At 37.9% G+C, this 21,186-nt stretch overlaps 1 protein-coding gene across 1 annotated transcript; it reads left to right on the top strand.

The window, feature by feature from the left end:
• The first annotated feature begins 253 nt into the window (after positions 1-253).
• LOC103722446 (vascular-related unknown protein 1-like) lies at positions 254-1,649 on the top strand. Its single transcript, XM_039132183.1, has 4 exons — positions 254-657; positions 768-839; positions 1,018-1,148; positions 1,334-1,649. Exons 1-4 carry the CDS (start codon positions 331-333, stop codon positions 1,362-1,364), a joined length of 561 nt encoding a protein of 186 aa, XP_038988111.1. The 5' UTR covers positions 254-330; the 3' UTR covers positions 1,365-1,649.
• Positions 1,650-21,186: the final 19,537 nt, after the last annotated feature.

The raw sequence follows: 21,186 nt of genomic DNA, 5'->3' as shown, positions 1-21,186 counted from the left end.
AAAGTCATAGATGGCTGGCAGTCTTTATTAAAAAGCAACAAGGGGAGATAAAAGTATGGTAAAAAAGAAGGAAATTTTGGTGTGAAACTTTGTCTAAAGTTGTTGAGGTCACAATCTTCCTTTGCTCTTCTTGCACGTTCCCTTACCAAGACTTTTGTTTCATTTTTAACACCCCCAACGCCCTCTACCCCACACCAATATAATACTTCCCTCTATCTCTATCTCTATCTCCCTCTCTCTTTCTGCATTTGTTTTCTTTCCTTTGGCTGTGTGTATATAACTACTTCAGGGCTCTTTCCTGATGTGCAAGCCCACCATCTCTTCACCCTTATGATGGAGGAGTCAATCCATTCTTCTTTGAACAGGTCTCTCAGCTCCAAGGAAGGGGCACCCTCTTCTGAGGAAAGTGGTTGGACCATGTATTTTGAGGACTTCCTGGCATCAGAGAAGAGGGAAGAAGATGGTTGCTCTTTTAGCATGGGGGGAGGGTCTTCCGTCATATCTGATGCTGCTTCATGTGCTGCATGGAAGCCTTTGGCCGGCACCGAGGCCACGAAGAGCTGCAAGAAGCTCAGATTTAAGAAGAGGAAGGCCGGTGGTACCTTGGATGATGATCCTTTGGAAGATACTGCCAGCTCTCCGGTTAATAGTCCCAAGGTTAGAAGAACCTATGTTCTAATTTTGTTTCGATGCTTTCTGATTCTAAAATTACCATGAGTCTTCTATTTTTTAGTTTAGATGGTTATTTTTGTTTCATGTTGGTGTAGGTTAGTTATTTGAATCACTCGGATGTGCAACCAAGGGAAAAAGCTGATGATCATAATAAGGGGATTCCTCAGGTAACATAATTTGTTTGTGTTGATACCTTTTTTTCCCCTTTTGAGTGAGAAAGAAGGTGTTCATACTGTTGTTGTTGTTTTTTTTTTTTTTTGAACAAAGCTGATGTTCTTGTTGTTGTCGTTATTTGTTTCTGTTGGTTCGAATTAAGACCAAGTTTTCCCTCTTTGGATTTTGTAGGAAGAAGCTGTTGGTTGTGGGAATGGCTTGGAGATCAAAAGTAATATTGTAAATGATTTGGGTTTTGTTGAGGGGACCAATGAATGTACAGAGCTGAAGAAAAGAGGGCTTTGCCTCGTTCCTTTGTCCATGTTAGTAAACTATCTTGGATAGATCTTCCAATCAAATATATCCTTCTTAAAAAAAAAATCCAGCAAATATATGGAAACTCTCTCTCTCTCTCTCTCTCTCTCTCTCGCTCGCTCGCTCTCTTGGTTTGCTCATATATCTTTATCTTTGTAGTCTAATCTATATTGTCACATATCAATGGCTGCAGCCAGTGGCATGATATTGAACCCTCAACTTGAGAATCCCCTATTTAATAAGCAAAAGGTGCAAAAGGGAGCCACATGCTGGGAAGCAGTTAAGAAAAGAAACCAAATGCCTAAATGAAAAGGCCTGAAAGCTTAGTTTCTATAGAAATGACAATGAGCATCATGTTGTCTCTTCATGCTCCTCTTACATTGTTTATCACTGTAATTCCGATCCTTCTCCTACATTTTTATCTTTGTAATCCTAGTGGACTGTAGCAGTAGTATCTCTTTTGATGTAAATGTTGCACTAAATGTTATGCGTTCCTTGAGAGCCTGATATCTAAGTCAAGCCTACATGGAGTGTAATAGTTCATCACCCTTTACCTTCTCCATGTCACTGGCATACTAGACCTATGGAGATGAAGACCAATCTTTTTTGATGTAATGAAGACTGCATCCAAAACAAGAGATTCTATCATTCGAATAGCTAGTGATGACAGCAAGCCTTATCCCATCATGTTTTACTTTTGTTTCATTCATGTCGAGGGCCATATCATTCATTCAGGCACAGTAATTAAAGGTGTCATTATGAAATCACCTTCAGCTTAAAGTATACATGCTGCCACAAAACTTTACCTCTTTTTCTTCTCTTTTTCTATTTTCGAAAATACATTGAGAATGCGACCACTAATTAGATTCAGACATGGGACCTGTCCCCAGAACAAGTACTTAGGAGAGGGGTGCCAACCAACAGACCCAAGTCCTCCTGGCCTACTGCAAACTAATTGCAAACTATATTGCCAATGGCGAGAGTATTCATCTTCTTCATTGTCTTAACATGAGCATGGATGAAGAAGTTTTTCGAGTATGAGCTGCATTTTCAGATATCGAAGACAGATCAGTCCTCAGCAAACACACAGCTTCATTATGCTCTGTCAGGATTTTGTTTCAAGCCTAACACTCTCCATTTCTTTTCCCCCAGTACAGCTTAACATTTCCCATGACCATACTAAGAAGTATCTTCTTGTGACTCCATGCAAGATCCAGTGAGAATTTACACCGGAATAAATCTCTTGCATGTTTCAGTGTCCTTAAGCCAAAGCTGCTCTAATTCTAGTAGAGAAGATGCAAAATGCACTCTTCAAGAATATCCCAAACTCTGGAATCTAGAGTACAATTCAATCGATCATGCCAATTGGAAAACCTTAGATGAAACCAATATGTTTCTTAAAAATCCAAGGATGATTTGCTCAGATTCCCTTGATGTCAATAAGCCAATTAATTATTCAATTGTTGGTATATACCATGCTGCAGTTGAGAATTTAATCAAGCTGACTCTATTATAATATCTTAATTAGAATTTAAAACCTTCTCTATCCATAACTAAATCAATATTACACTCTAAATATAATAATAATAATAATAATAATAATAATAATAATAATAATAAGTCAGCCACTTGCTTGCCTCACAACATATAATTACACGTAAGAGATGTCCAAAAGAGAAGACCCCTCCATGTGCAGCTCATTAAGGTAGGTGAGTACAAAAAAATAAAACTTTGAAAGATATCAGGCAGGAATTCCTTAAATTTTTCAACTAGAACTCCATTTGGAAGCATTGTATCAAGACCTTTTCATCATTCTCCATCCATGGCCCACAATTACAAAATATTTTGCATAATAATCTACTTGGTTTCTTAAGTAATCAGAACATTAGGTCCAAACTAATAAATGGAAATCAAAGCAGGTTGATAGTTTCTTTGATGCAAACAAGAAAGGATAGATGAATGTCGAACAAAATGTAGCGATAAATGTACATCGAGGAGTGGTCCAATAGCTTTTCATTATTATCACCATTGAACAATTTTTTATTGTGGCAGTAATTACAATCACTATGGAAACCTAGGATCCCACTGCATCTACTTTTCCAGGCACACCACATGGTACTACTGGCTACATGCCTGGCTTTCTTATTAACATGTCCAAGTACTACTGTGTTTATTTATGTGGATCTATCCCCCAGAATATATCCACAAGATAGTATGGTTAAAATTTTATTTTATTTTTTCATATATTGGAGGATCTAAATATCATGATTAGCTCTAGTGGTTATTATATCCTATAAAACTTCCCATGCACAATTAAGTATCGCTCGGCACTGTAAACATACTTATTTGCTTGAAGCTAAATCTTTAGTTTGATTTAGGGATTTTTATGGCTGCTCTCCATCTATCTTTGGTTTTTCATTCGATGATATTTTGTTCTCTAGCAAAAGGCTAATTAACAATGGCAGGCTTGTCAGAAACTTATATATGGCTGGTCATTAGCATGGGGCATACCTTGCTTGAAAAGCATGGAGAAAGGACTTTGGCAGGGACAAGCACGTGTGCTTGGATCTTGGTAGCTTTTGATGCTCATTTGAGCTCTCAGAGTATTCCCATGTTGCATAGTGTCTTTGGTTCTTTCTTCTCTGCCTTCAATTTTGGCGGGGACTAGCTCAGAGATGCATCTCTCAAGTAGGGTCCTTTGTTCATCTCTTCGAGTTATATGGATGTCATCAACATCCTGTTCCCATAAACAAGTGTAAACATAACAATCCCACAAAATCTTTTATGTCATTGTTCTCATTCTCTAAATCATATAGACCTTCTCACGGCCACACATTTAGAAAGGGAAAAAGAAGAGCTGTACTACTTATAAAATAAGATATAAATTATGAACCTCAAAATGATTGATGAAGCATGAGGTGGTGTAGGAGGGAACCAGAGAATTTATAAAAGATGGTAGGGAAGCATATAGTGATGTAGGAGGGGAACTGATGAATTTTTAAAAAGGAGATGGGAAAGGAGAAGGAAATAGATAAGAAGATGGAAGCTAGGAAGGACACACAAGTAGTGGCTTCATCTCAATCATTGTCGCATCCAAAATGATGGATAGATATGTAGGATCTGTGAAGACCATGTTTGTGGCTTAAGAATAGGATTCTGCCCTTCTCCCCCTACCAAAAAAAACAGAAAAAGAAAAGAAAAAAACTTTCGAAGAGATCATTGATTATCTATGTAAATAAAAAAATCTTTCTTGGAATTAAATATGCTTGAGGATCATTTCCTCCCAAAAAAGTCTGAGAAACACAAATTTCCGTAGTATTATTGCAGTAACATTCATTTTTGATGATGGCCAGCGAGGAGATGTTCATTGTTTTGCTCAAGGTTTCTACATGCAAGAGTTTCGAAGTTTGCTTATAGTGGCAGAAAGCAACCATGAACCTGTCCAGCCTTTTTGTCATCCATGTGCTACCTAAAACTATGCAATCCATGCAGAAGAACCTTTTAACCTCAAAAGCATTCACCAACCTAAGCAATTAGATGTGGATTTTGTCTATTTCCCAATAGTTAGCTTGTTACTAATATCTATCTTTTCTACTGCTTGATGACCCACTTAATGATTTAATGCCATTCATTCCTGCAATATTAATTTCCACTTTTTAGAGTATCAGCCAGTGATTGAATGCAAGTCCTTCACAAAATACCTGATACTGCAGATCAAATTTATGCAAATTGGACCACCAATGATTTCAAATTTTAGTTTTGGGAATCAAAAAATCCTATTCCAACACCTATATTTGTGTCATGAATTTGAATTTCTTGCTCGAAGGCCGCAATTAACTATCTTTCTTCAAATTTCAACCTTCAACATTTTGGTTCCACCTAACATTAATTGAAGCAGATAAGAGGATGACTTTGTTTTCCACCCATTGGAAATTTGGACCAGTTTCACGACATGAGTTCAAGAAGAAAGGCATGAAAAAAGAACCGTTATGTGATGGGCAAAAATGTGATGGAATTGTGAACAAAGATAACTTGCAACAGATTTGATGTAAGGGATATGTCTATCAGACTAGCTATATCAGTAAGCTTGACAGAGAAGTAAGAGAAGGATATTGGTTAATTTAGTTTAATCGCCATGACCAGTCCAAGCTACAATAAAGTTTAGTTGGGATGTCATGCTGCTTTAATGGGCATAACTAACCTTTCATAGTCCTGTCTGGTTGAGCAAACTCCTCCACTGCTGCTTGCTACCAAAGCATGTCCTTTCCTTTCATGCATGAATATAAAAAACTGAGTCTATGGTGTGTTATGAATGATTTCTAAGTCTCCAGTCCTGGCATTGCATTCCTAATAAACTTCACCTAGGCCAATGGATCACCCAGCTTTACAATGCTGGTGCATATTCCCATGATGCAATTTTGAGTTACAGTGGATTTGGTTTACCCTTTTCTACCCTGTACCCACCCCACCTCTCAAGATCGGACTCTGAAACCCTGCATTTTTGCAAGAGTAGCAAGAACTGATACCATCCAAGCGAGTACTTAGCGGTAGGAAATGTTCTAGTTTTAGGTAGTATTGCCCCAGTTGTGGATTACTCTTCCACCTAGAGAACTCTGATACTTTCATAATTGCCACTAGTTCAAAGAGAGTTCTGTCTGTATTGCCCTTAACTTATGCAGTTGGTTCTACAAAGGCAGTCCTGTTTTCCTTGATACCTGATGGCATTCTATAACAAAAATTTTGCGTAGTAGCCTGACACTGCATGCAGACCAACTAGCATGGGACCTCACACACCCACACAAGTTTTTTTTTTTTTAAAAAAAAAGAAGAAGAAGAAAAAAGGAAAGTAGGAAAACCCATGTAGTGGTTTCATTGCATGGCGGTACATCTCTTCTGCGATGCACAACAAACAGAACAAGGAAACAGTAGGATCCTGTTTGCTAATGTGGGTCTTGTGGAACCTTTTAGGTAGTTCCAAAGGATCTAATTTGTAATATATAGGTCTTGTTGATGATGGATTCTCTAATTCTGGTGACCTGGGGATAAAATAATTGGCAGCACATACAGTTATCAGTCAAGCTTGTCAAAATATTTCATGGTACTTAAGGTAACACCTATTTAAGCTTCACCAGGGTGCACCTTAGGTTGCAATTTTTGACAGAATTCACCAAGGGCTATATGGGATATAGATGTTGATGACAGACACTTGACACAGAGAACCTAATATTAACAAAAAGGCATATTGGGATAACTAGCATCCTACATGATCATTTAATCACCTTCAACAAGCATCGAGGAGCCAAGTTGCCCTATTATGAACCTGGTCTAACATCGTGCCATCACTTTTGAGTGCATATGCGTGCGCGCACACTCTCTCCCAGCACCCCAAAGAAGTAGTGTATATGAGAAAACATCACAAATAAATAATTTTATTTAACGATAATATTGGTGATGCCTACCTCTCCTTATTCATTGATCAAAGTCTATTTACAAGGATACTTTAAAAATAACAAGTCTTCAAACTTATGCCTCCATAAAAGCTATAAGGCAGATAGAATATTGTAGATTTAAAAATAGGTTAGGCTAGAGATCCTTATCAAATAACAAAAAACTTGTTAGTTTTTTGTAAGAGCCCGTAATTGTTTGGGTTGGGCCGGCCTGGGAACGGGCTGGACTGGCCGCTTGGGCCGCCCAACGTGCGCTGGCACGTGTAATGGGGGAGACTCCTGATTGGAGTCATCTTCCTCCCCGAATTCATCGCGGAAGAGGAGTCGTAGGGCTCGCCGAACTCTGGTGAAAGCCCTAGGACTCCGTCTATAGAAGGCACCTCCCCTCTTCCCTCAAGCCCTTGCTCATATATCCCAAACAATCGTCGCCGGATTTTCTTTCTTTTCTGAGTTCTAATTCTAGATCCTTCTTCCTTGATTCGTCGCCGGAGAGCCGCTAGAGCGCCTTGACGGACCGCAATAATGCTCCTCCTTCTCCTTCTCTTTCTTATCTTATGTTTCCGGCCTTGTTCACCGTGCTTGGAGCCAGTGCATCACCAGGAAATCGCTGAAACAGGACCCCTATTTCGGTCTTGATCCTCTTCTTTTTTGCCACTGCCGGCTGCCGGTTTGGATGGGGCTGTGGCCGCCATCGAGTGGGGACCGGGCTACCATGGCCGCCGCCCCTTAGACCTATGAGGGAGAAGGGAGAAGGAGAAGGCCAATCGTGAAGAGAGAAAACATAGAGTTTCTCTCTCCTATCCCTCTTGATTTCTCTCTCTAGTTTCTCTCTCTTGGTTTCTATTCCTGTTCCTCTCTTTATCACTCTTTCTTTCTGTTCTCGTTCTCTCTCTATATATTTTAGTGGACTACTGGCGGGACTAGGTACTCTGTGAAGTCGGGCTGACCCTTAGAAGGGTTTCGGGCAGTATTGTGATCTGGAGGTCGAGTCAGTATTGATTTTATTCAGCGTTATGTAGTTGTAGGAAGAGTTTCGAGTTATATGACCGTATGAGAGGTCTCAAATTTTTGGAACTTCTCTCTGTCTTCTCTCTTTTTTCTCTCTAGTTGGATTATTTCTCTCTCTTAATTTCTCTTTCTTTGTTTCTCTCTCTTCTTATGGTTCTATGGACCTAGCAGGAGGGTCCCAAATGTTTTCATTGTAGACCCATGTCGACCCCAATAGAGGGTCCTGGACCAGTGTCGTTGCGACTGGATTCAATCATCATAAATCCCTATTATGTTATTTGAACCATAGTCTGATTCATGTTTCGTGATTTGATTGGTTTGATTGGCCAGAGCAGACTGACCTGGATCGTCGAACACTGCTACCTAGTCGACCATGTCCATCCTGCACCCGACTGTTGTCAGTCACTATTGGACCCATAATTGATAACCCCTGATTTATTCTCTTGATTTGATATATGATTCTTGATCAGATGAATTAGATTACGTTGTGCTGACCAACTCGAACAATTGGGTGTTGTCATTTAACTGGCCTTATATACTTTCTGTACGAATCTATTTTCACAATCAACCTTGGTTTTGAATGGGGTTAAGGCCTTGTTTGGGGAAGCTATTGGCATTAGAGCTTTTGGAAGTAGAGCTGTTGAAAATAGAGATTTCTGAAGTAGAGTTTTTATAAAAAGCTGTTTGTTGTTTAGTAATTACATTTCTAAAGTGTTGTGCCATTTTAACATGTATTTGGTAAACAAATTGAGAAAGTACTTTCGGTACAACAAAATGACCATAAAGGACATTGCATAGTATTATACAACAGAGCATAATAAATATAATATATATTAATACATAAATATATAATATAGTATAATATTATTATAATGTAATATAATATTATTATAATATAGTAATATAATATTGTATACTATAGCATAATAATTTAATATAATATTAAATTATTTAACATTGCATATCAATGAATTATGGTATAATAAATATAATATTATATTGATAGTATAATACAATAATAAATGTATAAAATATTATAATTATTAGTATAAATTATTTTTCACCCTTTTGATGATTATTTATCTCTCTAACAAATTTTCTATCTAGGTCATAAAATTAGTTAAACAAGTACAAATATTTATTTTTATTTATTTATTTATTTATTCTTTTCTTTCTTTTTCTTTTTTTTTTTTTTTCTTTTCTTCTTTTTCTTTTCTTTTCCTTCTCTTCTTTCTTTTTCTTCCTTCCCGAAGCTTCTCCCCTCTCTCCTTTTTTTCTTTCTTCTCTTCCTCTCTCCTTTTTCTTCCCTTGCCCCACTTCACCCGCGCGGTCATGGAAGGGGCAATCAAGCTCTCGGGAGGGCCGATCGAAGCTGGCGGCGAAACGACGGGAGGGTGGGCGGTAAAGCCGGAGATGAGGGTGAGGGCATGGACGGAGTGGACGGAGTGGACGGAGCGGCCGAGAGCGGCAGAGAGAGAGGTGGCTTTGAGGAGGAGGGCGAAGGAGAGGCGGTCGGGGGAGAGGGAGCGACAGAGGAGGGAGAAGAGGCAAAGGGCGTCGGGGGCAGCGGCGGGGGAGAGGGCCTTGAGGGTGGGCATTGAAGCGGGGTAGGGAGGGGATGGGTGGGAGAGGAAGAGGCAGCAGGTTGGAGTATTTTGGGAGGAAAAATGAACTTTTAAATGGAAATATTTTGATAAAAAAAATAGCTTCCCGACGTGGCCTAAAAGTACTTTTTCAGAAAGCTTCAAAATGTAGATTCTCCTAAAAACTGTTTTCAGCTTTCTGGAAAAGCTAAAACACCTTCTCAAAATTTTTGCCAAATACTCTTTTTTATCTTAAAGCTTTTGGAGGGCCAGAAAGTGCTTTTTGGCCCTCCAAAAGCTCCCCCAAATAGAGCCTAAGTCTTCCGGACAGAAAAAAGCCCAACAAGATCTTATACTCTAGTTTCTCTTTCTTCCTATGGGTACTTTCTCTCTCTAGCTCGATCTAGAGAGATCATTAGTTGTGAGGGTTGCTGGTTAATCCTGAGTTGCTACGTGATGGTGGAGCCTTTTAGTGGATCAATAAAGAATTCTAGATTGTCGGATACCTCGGATAATTTTTTATATTAATTTAGTTCGGTAGAAAAACAATTCTTTAGACAAGAGGACGTTGAGAAGAGTTCTATACACCCCGATTGGTCAATCACGATATGGGCAGGTGATTAGCTTGTCTGGGTTGTCAGCAAAGAGGTAAGAATTCTTGTACACCAGCCTGCATAATATAAATATTTTTGTATTTATATATGCATGATATGCTATGATCGGAATGTTTTAATGATGGTTTTGGTATTAAATCATATTTTGATATTATTTGCTTATGATAGATAGTATGATGGGTGTATATATGAGCACAACTTACACTTGCATAATCAAACTAATAGATGTGGCACTAGACTAACCATGTTATATTGGTTTTCCTATCACAGGCCAAAAATGTGACCGTGGTTAGTCTTGAAAGTGAATCCTAGGTTCTTCGGTGTTTAGCATGCTGATTTTTTTTTTTTTTTGAAAACCATGGCTGAACCTGATCGGGTTGCCTACGTACCCCTTCATAAGGGGGATCAAGCCATACATAGTTCTTTTTAAGTTTCAAAAATGCAGCGAAAAAATCGAATCAAACAATTTAATTCATGCATGCTTACAAGATCAAATCTAGAAAGCAACACCTTAAGAACACATAGGATTATGCCGGAATCGTTTAAACAATTATGCTAAAACTTTCATGCATGATTAACTATCAGATCTGAAACTTAAGAACTCTATTCCAATTAATCTCCGAATATCCATCAAATGGATTCTGGAGATATCTCCGTGAGGAGCCCCAAAAGAGGGTAAAACCTCAAAAAATCGGACCTAGATCTTGACACCATAATAAATGATTAATGCTAGATTAATACCTTTTATAATGGATGAAAGTTGTGGATCTGATCCTTGACTTCGTAGCCACACACACGAATAGCCTCTACGAGAAGTACACGCGAAGTTTCTGAAGAGATCCAATCTTGCGGAAGTGCTAGCTTGCGCAGAATTTCTTGAAGCTGAAATTTGATCTTCCCAACGCTATCAACTTTTGATCCGCCTTCTTGGAAGAACTTGGAGGAAAGGTTTACAGGGATTGAAGAGAACTTAGATCTGATCTAAAGATTCTTATCAGGGACCCCTAACACTAATGGTACGATGGACTTAAAGGAGGAAGAAGTCAGCTAGATTGAATGCAGAATTTTTCCATGCATGAACTAGGGTTCCTCTCTTTTCTTTTCTCCTTTTTTTCTTCTTTTTCTCTCTTTTTTCCTTGAATTCGACCACCAGCTGATGGAGGTCCTTTTAATGTTGCTATCCCCTCTAACTTCATGCCAACCATCCCATATTTGTGGAGGATTTTGTGGGGTTTTGAATTTTGAATTCAAAATTCAAGTTCATGTGCCATTACATGATGAAGCTTGATTTAATCTAAACCATTCATCATGTTGCCACTTCCCTCTTTCAATTTCGAAATTCCCATGCCCCCAATCAGATTAGAGGGTCATGTGGTGATTTTGTGGTGATTAAATTCGAAATTCAACCTTAATTAGAAGTGAGATAAAGATAAGGATGACATATGCCATGAAGAGAGAGAATTTGATCTTATCCAATTTTTTTCATGAATTTATCTCTCCATTTCGACCCATCTAATGATGAAAGAGGTCACTAATGTTGCCAAGTGTCCCATGGCACCATTAAATAAATTAAATTAATTTTTAATCATATTAAAAATCAATTTATGGCGCCATGCATGGATATGTGACAAGTGGATTTCAAGATCCGAACAGTTTCAGATCAAACCCATTTAATTTAATTAAATCCTAACAATTAGAATGATCCAATTACCATGGGTTGAACCTAATCCAATTTGGTCAATATCTAATTAAGCACAAATTTAATCTAATTTAATTTGGTCAACCTAAGTCCTCTTGATTCAGACCTAATCCAATCAGGTCAAAAACCCTGATTGAGCCCAGAATTGAATCTAATTCAATTTGGCTCATCTTTAGTCTAATTACTCAATCCAATTGAGTTCATTAGCAATCTAATTACTAATTAATCCTTCAATAATTACTTTAATTATTTTATAAGATAATTTGCCAATCGAATTGACCAAATTACTCCTGAATGATTCTTAATCATTCATCAGCCTTCTTGATCAATCAGGAATCTTCTATACGTGTGACCTCATAGGTTCGAACCTAAGCCGGTAGTATAGGAACGACTTCCTACACTAATCGATGTGACCATTTAGCAATGGTACCTGATGTCCGGATAGGCCGAATATATGCGAAGCAAATATTCTAGAACCCTGAACTATGGTTACTGTATAATTCAATCCCTTTGACTCCTAATGCCAGGATGACTTAGTGCTTACTGTCAACCCTATAATTAGTACATCTATTATGTGATTAACTTTAGATATCCCGTGACTCCTCACTAAGATTATCCTGGCCAATGTTTTGCTAAATTAATCACAAGACATTATCTCCTATTTTCAGGAGGGGTCAATTCCATCTCGACTCACAACTGACTACGCAAGTACTTGACTACACCCAGTGACCTTCCGTCACTGAATTAGAAATTCAGGTAGTCCGGTACCAAAGTACAATGAGTTGCTTGCTAGTCACATGTTGCGGTCTCAGGTCAGAGGGCCAAACTTATACCCATATCTACTCGGAACATCTCTTGACAGTAGAGCGTTCCGAAATTGGTCACGTTCAGTGAAATGTACTCCTACACTTCACCTGTGTGGCATACCAGTGTCTTCACACTCCTTGGTTAAGAGGACAACCAATGTATGTGTCACACAATGACCTAATCTTGATAATGCTGTCATCCTTGTAACAACATATCATTTGGTCGCGAACTAGTTTAAGGACTCGAAGATAAATCCTCCTTTATCATTAATAAGTCCTAAGAACTTCATCATATAAGAGTTCATTTGAAGATGTAAAATGATGAATAATGCCAAAAAAAAACTTTATTGATTTGTCAATTCATTTACAAAATTCAATCATCAACATGCTGACGATTGACATTTAGGATACAATTCCCAACAAGTCTAAGCCGGAATAAAATTAAAAAGGAATTGATGTGTGGATGTGAACTGATTAAAAAAATAAGGACTTTGGGCTTATCTCGTTATTTTTTTTTTGGTACAACTATCTCGTTATTATTGATTGCCCCATCACATGATAGAAATGTGATACTGTTGATTGCCCCATTACAGGCTATACTATTAATTGCCCCATCACAGGTTGGAAATGTGAAACTACTGGTTGCCCCATCACAGGTTGGAAATGTGATAGTATTATTACCTCATCATAGACTGAAAATATGAAACTACTGTTGCCCCATCACAGGCTGAAAATGTGATACTATTGATTACCCCATCACAGGCTGAAAATATAAAAGTACTGGTTGTTCCGTCACAAACTGAAAATATGATACTAGGATTGTCCGTCACGGGTCGAAAACGTAACCGGGATTTAGCCCAAAGTCGAAAAAATAATTGATCTTGTTAAGTTTTTTAAAAAAATGGAATGAAACGCATTGAAAACACTAATGAAGATTTATGAAATATTATATGATATATCACTCTTGAGTGGATGGATTTCTATTGATATTTGATGTACGTATTTATATTGATTATTCGAGCATTATTGATAGCTAGTTTGTGATTTCATGATATGTGCAACATTTTCTTGTAGTTTTCAAACTTATATTATTATTGTATTGGTGTAGATGTGTGAAGATTCTTACTGGGCTGTAAAGCTTACAATTGCTTCCGCTTTCTCTTTTTCAGTATTGCGGGTTGCATAGTATATGACAGGTGGAGAGAATGATACTGGTTGAATGATTAAATTTTGTAATTAGACCACCTTTATTGTTTGATATAAATTGAGATCATTGTTAATTACGGATATTAAAGTTACATAATATTTTTAGGCCTTGCATATTCTTTAGGGCTCTGCCCTAGGGAGTGTATGGTTGTGTCGTATGCCAGACACGGGTGCTGGGTTCAAGGCGTGGCATTCCTTCCATCACAAAAACTATCTTAGCCAAAACTAGAGATAGTAGGTAGTTACCTACCACCTGTAATTATCTTACAACTAAGCCATACGTATGTGGGCCAATTACATCTTGCAGAGATGTGGCCAACATTCTCTTAGTTAGCCCACATGACGTAGTCAGACAATCCTTGTAAGTGATAGTTAACATAATAGGATGGTCACAATCACTTTATTACAACTTAACTAATTAGCTAGTTATGTAATTGCTATCAAAATAGAAACTATACACGAATCATGATGGCCATGCTCTCTAGATGAGCACTTTCTTCCATGTATTACAATGTATGATATTTTCTAATTGAGTACCTCATGATATTTTATGAATGATTTTCTTATAAATCATTTAGGGTCCAACTTTATTGATCCAAATGGATCACGATTTTGTACATGACAAATTGTTTAATATGCACAATAGACATCATGCCATTAATTAACCAAATATGTTTAAACATGCGTAATAGTTAGAGAACTAAAAGCAATGACTCAAAATGAGCCAACAAGCCCCATATGGCATAAATGATCCCTAAAAAACTTAGCTAGCAAACCTTTAGTGATAGGATTAGCATTCATTAACTCGGTATTTATGTGCTTAATGGCCACTTCTTACTTTTTAATATTTTCTCTGACAACTAAATATTTTATATCGATGTGCTTACTTTAGCTTCCACTTTTGTTATTTTTAGAGGAGAAAACTGTAGTCGAATTATCATAAAAAATTCTTAATGGCTTGGCAATAAAATCGACAACCTTTGGGCTAGATATGAAATTTTTTAACCATCATGCCTATCATGTAGCTTCATAGTTGATCCGATTGGGAAGAAGAATATTTTCTTCAACCCACTCAACTCGAATCTCTCAAAAGAAAACGAGAAGAAGATGGAAGAATTTCGAAAGTAAGGCTTTAAGTCCTATTTTTTTCATTGATGATTAAAAACAATGAGGTACATAACCTCTATTTATGATATGAGGTTTACCCTAACACAATTTGGATCAGATCCCTCTTTTTAAACCTAGTAGGGCTCTTTTTTCTAAAATAGACATCAATAGTAGAATTTTTTTTGAAAAAGCTAAAAATCTCGAGAAGGTATATCTCGACTTCTATATTAACTGTCTTTTGTCGCTCCGCCTGATTCTTCTCATATAGAGAGCTACGCCTAGTCAAAGTCTTACCCTAAAAGAAAACTTTCGATTTGACTGGCTCATTTTGGAACCTAAACGATGGAATTTCTACTCGATTCAAGAGGTTGGCCCAAAGTTGTAGATCTTGAAAAGATATCCATTTTTTTAAAAAAAAATCATTTCAATCGGGCATCGTGTGACCAAGTTATGGTTTCCTGATGTTTGGCCTGCGACTCGATTTTTCTATGTAGTAGATTTTGCTTCTGAACCTTATCTAGGCCTCACGATAGGGTGGAGGAGAAGACTCCCAACTAGAATCTTCTTTCTCCTTCAATTTCGTCGGACTCCGTGAGTCCTAAGGCTATCCCAACACCAGCTAGAACTCGAGAACTTCCTCTATTTAATCCTCCTCTTTTGTTAAAAGCCATCCACGATAAATCTAGGATCTAGCCAGCAATTTTGAGTTTTGTTTCTGAGTTTCTCCCTTGATTTCCGCTGAAAAAGGTCGTTGGAATGCCTTGTCGGGCTTATGTAAGGGTCCTTCATCTTCTTCTCTTTCTTCTACCCATGTTTTAGCCTTTGTTTGCTTTGATTGAGCCGGCAATCGCTAGAATTTCATCCAAAATAAGGTACCCATGTTTTAGTCTTCATCTTCCTTATATGTCGCCGCCAGCTGCCGGTTTGGCTAGGGATGCGCCGCCCGTGACTGCCGCCGAGTGGGAGCCAGGCTACCATACCCGCCACCCCCGTTGGACCTACAAGTGAAAAGGGAGAAAGGAGATGGGTCGATCGTGAAGAGAGGAGAGAGAGAGAGGATTTCTCTCAACTTCCCTCTTATCTTCTCTCCTCTCTCTATTTCTCTCTCTAGTTTTTCTCTCTTCTTTCTTCCTCTTTCTCTCTCTTAGTGTCTCTCTAGTTGATTCAAGTAGGTGGTAATAGGGATTCGAGGGGTCTAGTGATGGACTCCTAGCGGACGCCGGTTGGCGATCTAAGTTATTAGTTCACTGTATGACTTTTTTTGATAATAGAGTTTGATTTTGTAGAGACAGAGTCATCTGCGCAAGAAGATTTTGATTGGGGTACTCTGCATCCCAGCTCATAGACTGTGAAGCGAGTCAGTGATCATTGTGTTTAATCAGTCTTCGGTAGAGTTTTTTGGTTTGTACCACTGGATTTGCATTATAAGATTTATATTGATAAATTTGGTTTGGCATGTGATGATATATTTTATATATTTGCTAATACAAATATATTTATATGGTTATTATACGTATCAAATATTGAGAACATGATTATGTGAACAAAGATACATTGAATTTGAGAAAAAAATTATTGTATAAATGGTAACTAGTTTGATAAGAGTAACATATAAATTAGACAAATAAGATATAATTTGGACTAACCTTGTCACGGGATAGCCTCTATGAGTTTATGCAGAGGATAGCCACCACGAGGCGGGCCTTGGAACGTTTTGGAATAAGAAGTGGGAATTCGCAGATCCTCCAGACGTAGAGCTCGTAGGGCTTTGAAACCAAATACATTACCCACAATGGAAGTAAACATGTTAGTAACAGAACCTTCTTCAAAAAGGTCTAAAGGATAAGCTACATAAGCAATATATTGATTTTCCTCCCCTACAACGGTTTCGATGTGGTAGCATCGTCCTTTGTAACGATCAAGACTGGTAAGTCCATCAGTCCACACAGTTGTCCATGTACTAGGATAAGCGGTATTATTGAACCATACGAAACAACAAGCGATGAAACCAAAAAACTCATAGATGGTTATCTATCTTGATGGTATATTTTGACGTCTTTTGCTTATGAAAGAAAGGTAACAAACAATAGGTCTTATCTTTTTTTTCCCTTATAAAAAAAACTCAATCGGAATAAAATTATCTAATCTACAAGAACGAAATTTTGTTATGTTTAATATCTTTAGTTTAATCTGCATCTGTCTTAATTCTGTCTTTCGGAACAAACAACTCCCCCCGAGGGGGACGAGGCCGGAGGCCGAAGGGGGGTATAATACCATAACATTGAATCTATAGATTGAGGATATTGGAATAGCATTTATGGGCTTACGTGTGGGATAGCATATAGGAGCTTATGTGTGGGATAGCCTTTACGGATTGTAGGTTGCGTAGTATTTGGCTATAGTTGAGATCACAGGTGGAAGGGATTAATAGATAGAGCATCACTGATATTAGTTGGATGATTAATTCTGTAATTGGATCAATTTTATTATTCATTATGAATTGAGGTCATTATTGTTTACAAATATTGAGGTTGTAATAAATTTTTTAAGCCTACTATATTCTCTAGGGCTCCTCCCTAGAGAGTGTGCGATCGTGTTACGTGTTCAGACTCGGGTGTTGGATTCTAGGCATGACAACAAGCGATGCCACAATTATGCAGTAAATGATTAAATGATTTTCCTAATGATAATCCTAAGGAAATTTAATAAATAAATGGTTTGGCAACCTATTACTCCTAGTTGGAACACCTTTAGCGCATAGACAGGAGCCAAGTAGAATGGCTAAGCCTACTATTATATGACCTGATTTCATTCCCCTAATGTGCGACAATGTGTGTTTACAATTGCATGGAGTTGTCAAATTTAATTCAAGAACCCATCGATGCTACCTATTTCGAGTAACAGCTGAACATATCATACACGTAACATGGAAACTAGCCTCCATATATAGATAACAAGCTTTTGTGTTAATGCAAGCATTTGTCATGGACCTAATGAAATGTGGTAAATCTCAAATGACCTCAATTTTAAGTGCTACATGATGTTTAGCTCTACGATGCTTGGCCATGCAATAATTAGGTATAAACATGGACAGATATGTATGGTTGGTGAACGGAGGCTGTGGTCATATTTCATTGCTTAGTGACCAAGGATTTTTAGGTTTGAGTTTCAGTTAGTTGCATTCCCAAGTATTTGGGCCTAGATATTTATAAATGGATCTTGTTTCCCTTTCTCTCAAAAGATAAACATATATGATTATGGTCTCTTAGCCGTAATTAGAAAAGCTTGAATATATAAGACCTCTATGGAGTTAATTATGATTTGTCACTATGACTAATGGATTGGTAGCTAGAAGACTTTATTAAATGAAATATAAACTGTTGAACTACTTCGATTAGTCTTCCTAAGCTTATAGCCAAGCATGGTCAAATTCAAAAATTTGTGTTGGCCAGTCATCGGATCATTTGGAGAGAGTAAAACACCAAAAACTTCTTGAAGGATCAAACTCTCTCCTTTTAGGACCAGAAAGCCTATTTTTCTTTTTTGGTGAGGTGGCCAGGTTACACAGCCCTTTTGTATATACAACTCGATGCATCAGAGTATAGTAAATCCTGTTGTAGTTCTAGGACCAACGTGGAAGAGTCCCAAAGAACCGGCCTCGTGTGATTGGCTATATGTGTAGTAACCTAGTCCATAGCACTATTGACCTCCCTATAAATATGCATTGCACTAAATGACCGTAATGTGGATGCTAGTCTCCTTTGATCCACCAACACTGGATGTCGATCATCTTGAATAGCAGCACCCTCCAGTAACTAGCTGATCACCGTCTTTGTGTCCCCCTCCAACACTACATCGATGGCTCTAAGCATAGTGACAGCAAAGATCAGGCTTTTCTATGCTCCTCTCAACTCTACCATGGGTATTGTGATGTCGTAGATATGGCACCCTCCAGTTGCCAACAAGCATGGTCCCTAATTGCAGATCATGAACCCTACTCCTCTCTTTGCACCACCATCCAAAATACTGCCGTTGAAGTTGATCTTGAGGAAACAAGAAGGTAAGGACTCATAGGTAAAACACATCACTCTAAAAGATGCAGACGATGCAATACGAGAGCTCCAATTTTCTCTGGCTGTCTTGATCAACTAAGTGGTCTCAACTCAGGTATATTCAGCTGCCTACGCTTGTGCTTTTAAAAATATGGTGAGAGGACTCTGATTCACGTTCTCAAACATGCAGGCATTTCTAGATGATTTTGTATCTCCTCCTTCACGTGCTCCAAATGTGGTATATTCATGTACTCCTTTTGTCATCTCATAATAAGCAAGAAGATATATGAAGCTCTTCCTTTGTTTATGCCATGATAAGTGGAAAGGCATTGATTTGGATTGGTTTGTCTTGCTTGAGGCAATCCCTCTTCTACTTTTCTTGGGGACATTTTCTTTTAGACTTACGTCAAATCACTCATATGGAGGATGATTGAGCGGTGAAGAGAAAGTGACATCTTTCTTATTTAAAATTGTCAAGGCCTCGCAACTTCTCGAAATAAAAAAAGGTACAATCATTTTCCTTCACATATTCGACATTCGTTCCCTGGTTGAATTTTTTTTTACCTTTTTTAATCTATGATCCAAGGGTCTTGCTAATTGATACGTCTCTAAATTGGCTGTAGCCCACCAAAAGATTCAACTAATTAAAATACATCACGATGCCAATACATGGTGGATCGAGAGCGGACACTAGGTGCACCCAGCACCATACCGTCGAGCTTGCATATTAGGAGCTCCCCACAGTTGGCCGCATCCTAATCGGGGTATCCAGTGATCATCGAAATTTCACCGATATGACAGGCAGGACATCTTCTGTGTGCGAAGCATCCACGCCCGATGTGCAGGCTATACTTAAGCTAGTCATTTTTAGTCGACCCACATTCCCTAATTTTCTAGTGGTAGGTAGGCTTGCCCACCGGACACTCACAAAAAGAGAGGGTAGAAGAGGTAAGAAAGGAGAATGCTTTAACAGATAAAAAGACAACCTCCTTCTATTCCCTGATTACCACACTGATATATGTATCAAAGGGTCCCTCGCCAGATGCATTCTGGCAAGGACTTATTTGCTCTATGCTATTTCAGGTTGGAGTACTGCCATCCAACGAGAATCTTAGCTGCAGCGACTAAGCACCACTCGTCCTTTTCAATTTTGACCAGAGTAATCGACCACCGAATTCTCTAGCATCGTCATGCCTTTCGCCGCGGTGCTTAAGGCCAGTCAATTCTCAGCGGCAACACTAACAAATCAAACTCTTGAAAGCCCTATAAATTGCAATGGTACATATTCCATTCAATTAGCTCATGAGCATGAGCTTAATTAATGTCAGGCTCTTCATTTAAAAACTATTTCTTCATAAATGATCTGATCGAGGAGAAATTTTTTTTTTAACCCGCTCAATTCAAATCTCTCAGAAAAAACTAAAAAAAGATGACTGATCTCGAAAGTAGGGCTTTAAGTCATCTTTTCTTTTATTGTTCCTTCACACTTCTTAAATTGAGGAACATAGCTCCTATTTATAATAATAGTGAGGTCTTTCATTTCACAATTTGGGTTGGTTTCCTCTCCTAGTTCGAATAGAATTAGATATCCTAAAATACGTATGATTAATAAAAATATTCTAAAAAAACCTAAAATTTAAAAATATTTTAGAAAAAACTGAATTTTTTGAGAAAGTAGATCTCAACTTTTACATCAATTCTACCTTCTATCGCTTCATTTAATTCTTCTTAGATAAATAGCTACGCCCGGTCAAAATCATACCCAAAAAGAAAACTTTCGGTTTGACCCATTCGCGTTGGAGCCTAATGATAAAATTTCAGCCCGATTCAACTTTAAGATTGGCCCAAAGTTGTAGATATCAAAAAGATATTCATATTAAAAAAAAATCCCAATCGAGCATCGTATGACCAAGTTATAGCCTTCGAAAGTTTGGCATGCGACTCGGCTTTCCGATTTTGCGGATTTCTCTATCCAGCCCTGTTCGTAGTGGCCAAAATTATTCATATCGAGTCTAGTGATCCTCCTACATATCCACAGTGGCCAAAGTATTTCACATCGAGTTTGGTAATATCTTTGGATACTCGCAGTGGCCAAAGTAATCCACATCGAGTTTAGTGATCTTTTTGAATACTCGAAGTGGCCAAAGTACTCCACATCAAGTCTGATGATCTTCTTGAATACTCGTAGTGGCCAAAGTATTCGATATCGAATTTGGTGATTCTTTTGAATACTCGTAGTGACCAAATTGGTCCACATCGAACTCGACGATCCTTCTGGACAAAAAAAATACTAAGCTTAATCAACAACCATACATAAAAACATTTGGCTATATTCATCTAGCACCAATTATAAAAATTAGATAAAGAGATCCTTTCAAAAAAAAAAAAAATAGATAAAGAAAATATTTTGAATAAATCAACATAATGCAATTAAGCTTTTGCACATGGTGTCCAATAAAAACGTTGAAAAACCATTATATAATAATTAAACATATGCAAGTTGAATACGTAACCTATTGTTTGA

The sequence above is a fragment of the Phoenix dactylifera genome, chromosome 11, assembly GCF_009389715.1.
Source record: "Phoenix dactylifera cultivar Barhee BC4 chromosome 11, palm_55x_up_171113_PBpolish2nd_filt_p, whole genome shotgun sequence".
Classification (NCBI taxonomy): domain Eukaryota; kingdom Viridiplantae; phylum Streptophyta; class Magnoliopsida; order Arecales; family Arecaceae; genus Phoenix; species Phoenix dactylifera.
This window is presented reverse-complemented; position numbering and strand designations above follow the sequence as displayed.

What these genes read in the sequence shown, in the direction of transcription:
- LOC103722446 (XM_039132183.1), top strand. Translation starts at nt 331, where the DNA reads ATGATGGAGGAGTCAATCCATTCTTCTTTGAACAGGTCTCTCAGCTCC. An exon ending in CTCCGGTTAATAGTCCCAAG is followed by an intron (nt 658 to 767) that starts GTTAGAAGAACC and finishes ATGTTGGTGTAG; the next exon opens with GTTAGTTATTTGAATCACTC. An exon ending in ATAATAAGGGGATTCCTCAG is followed by an intron (nt 840 to 1,017) that starts GTAACATAATTT and finishes TGGATTTTGTAG; the next exon opens with GAAGAAGCTGTTGGTTGTGG.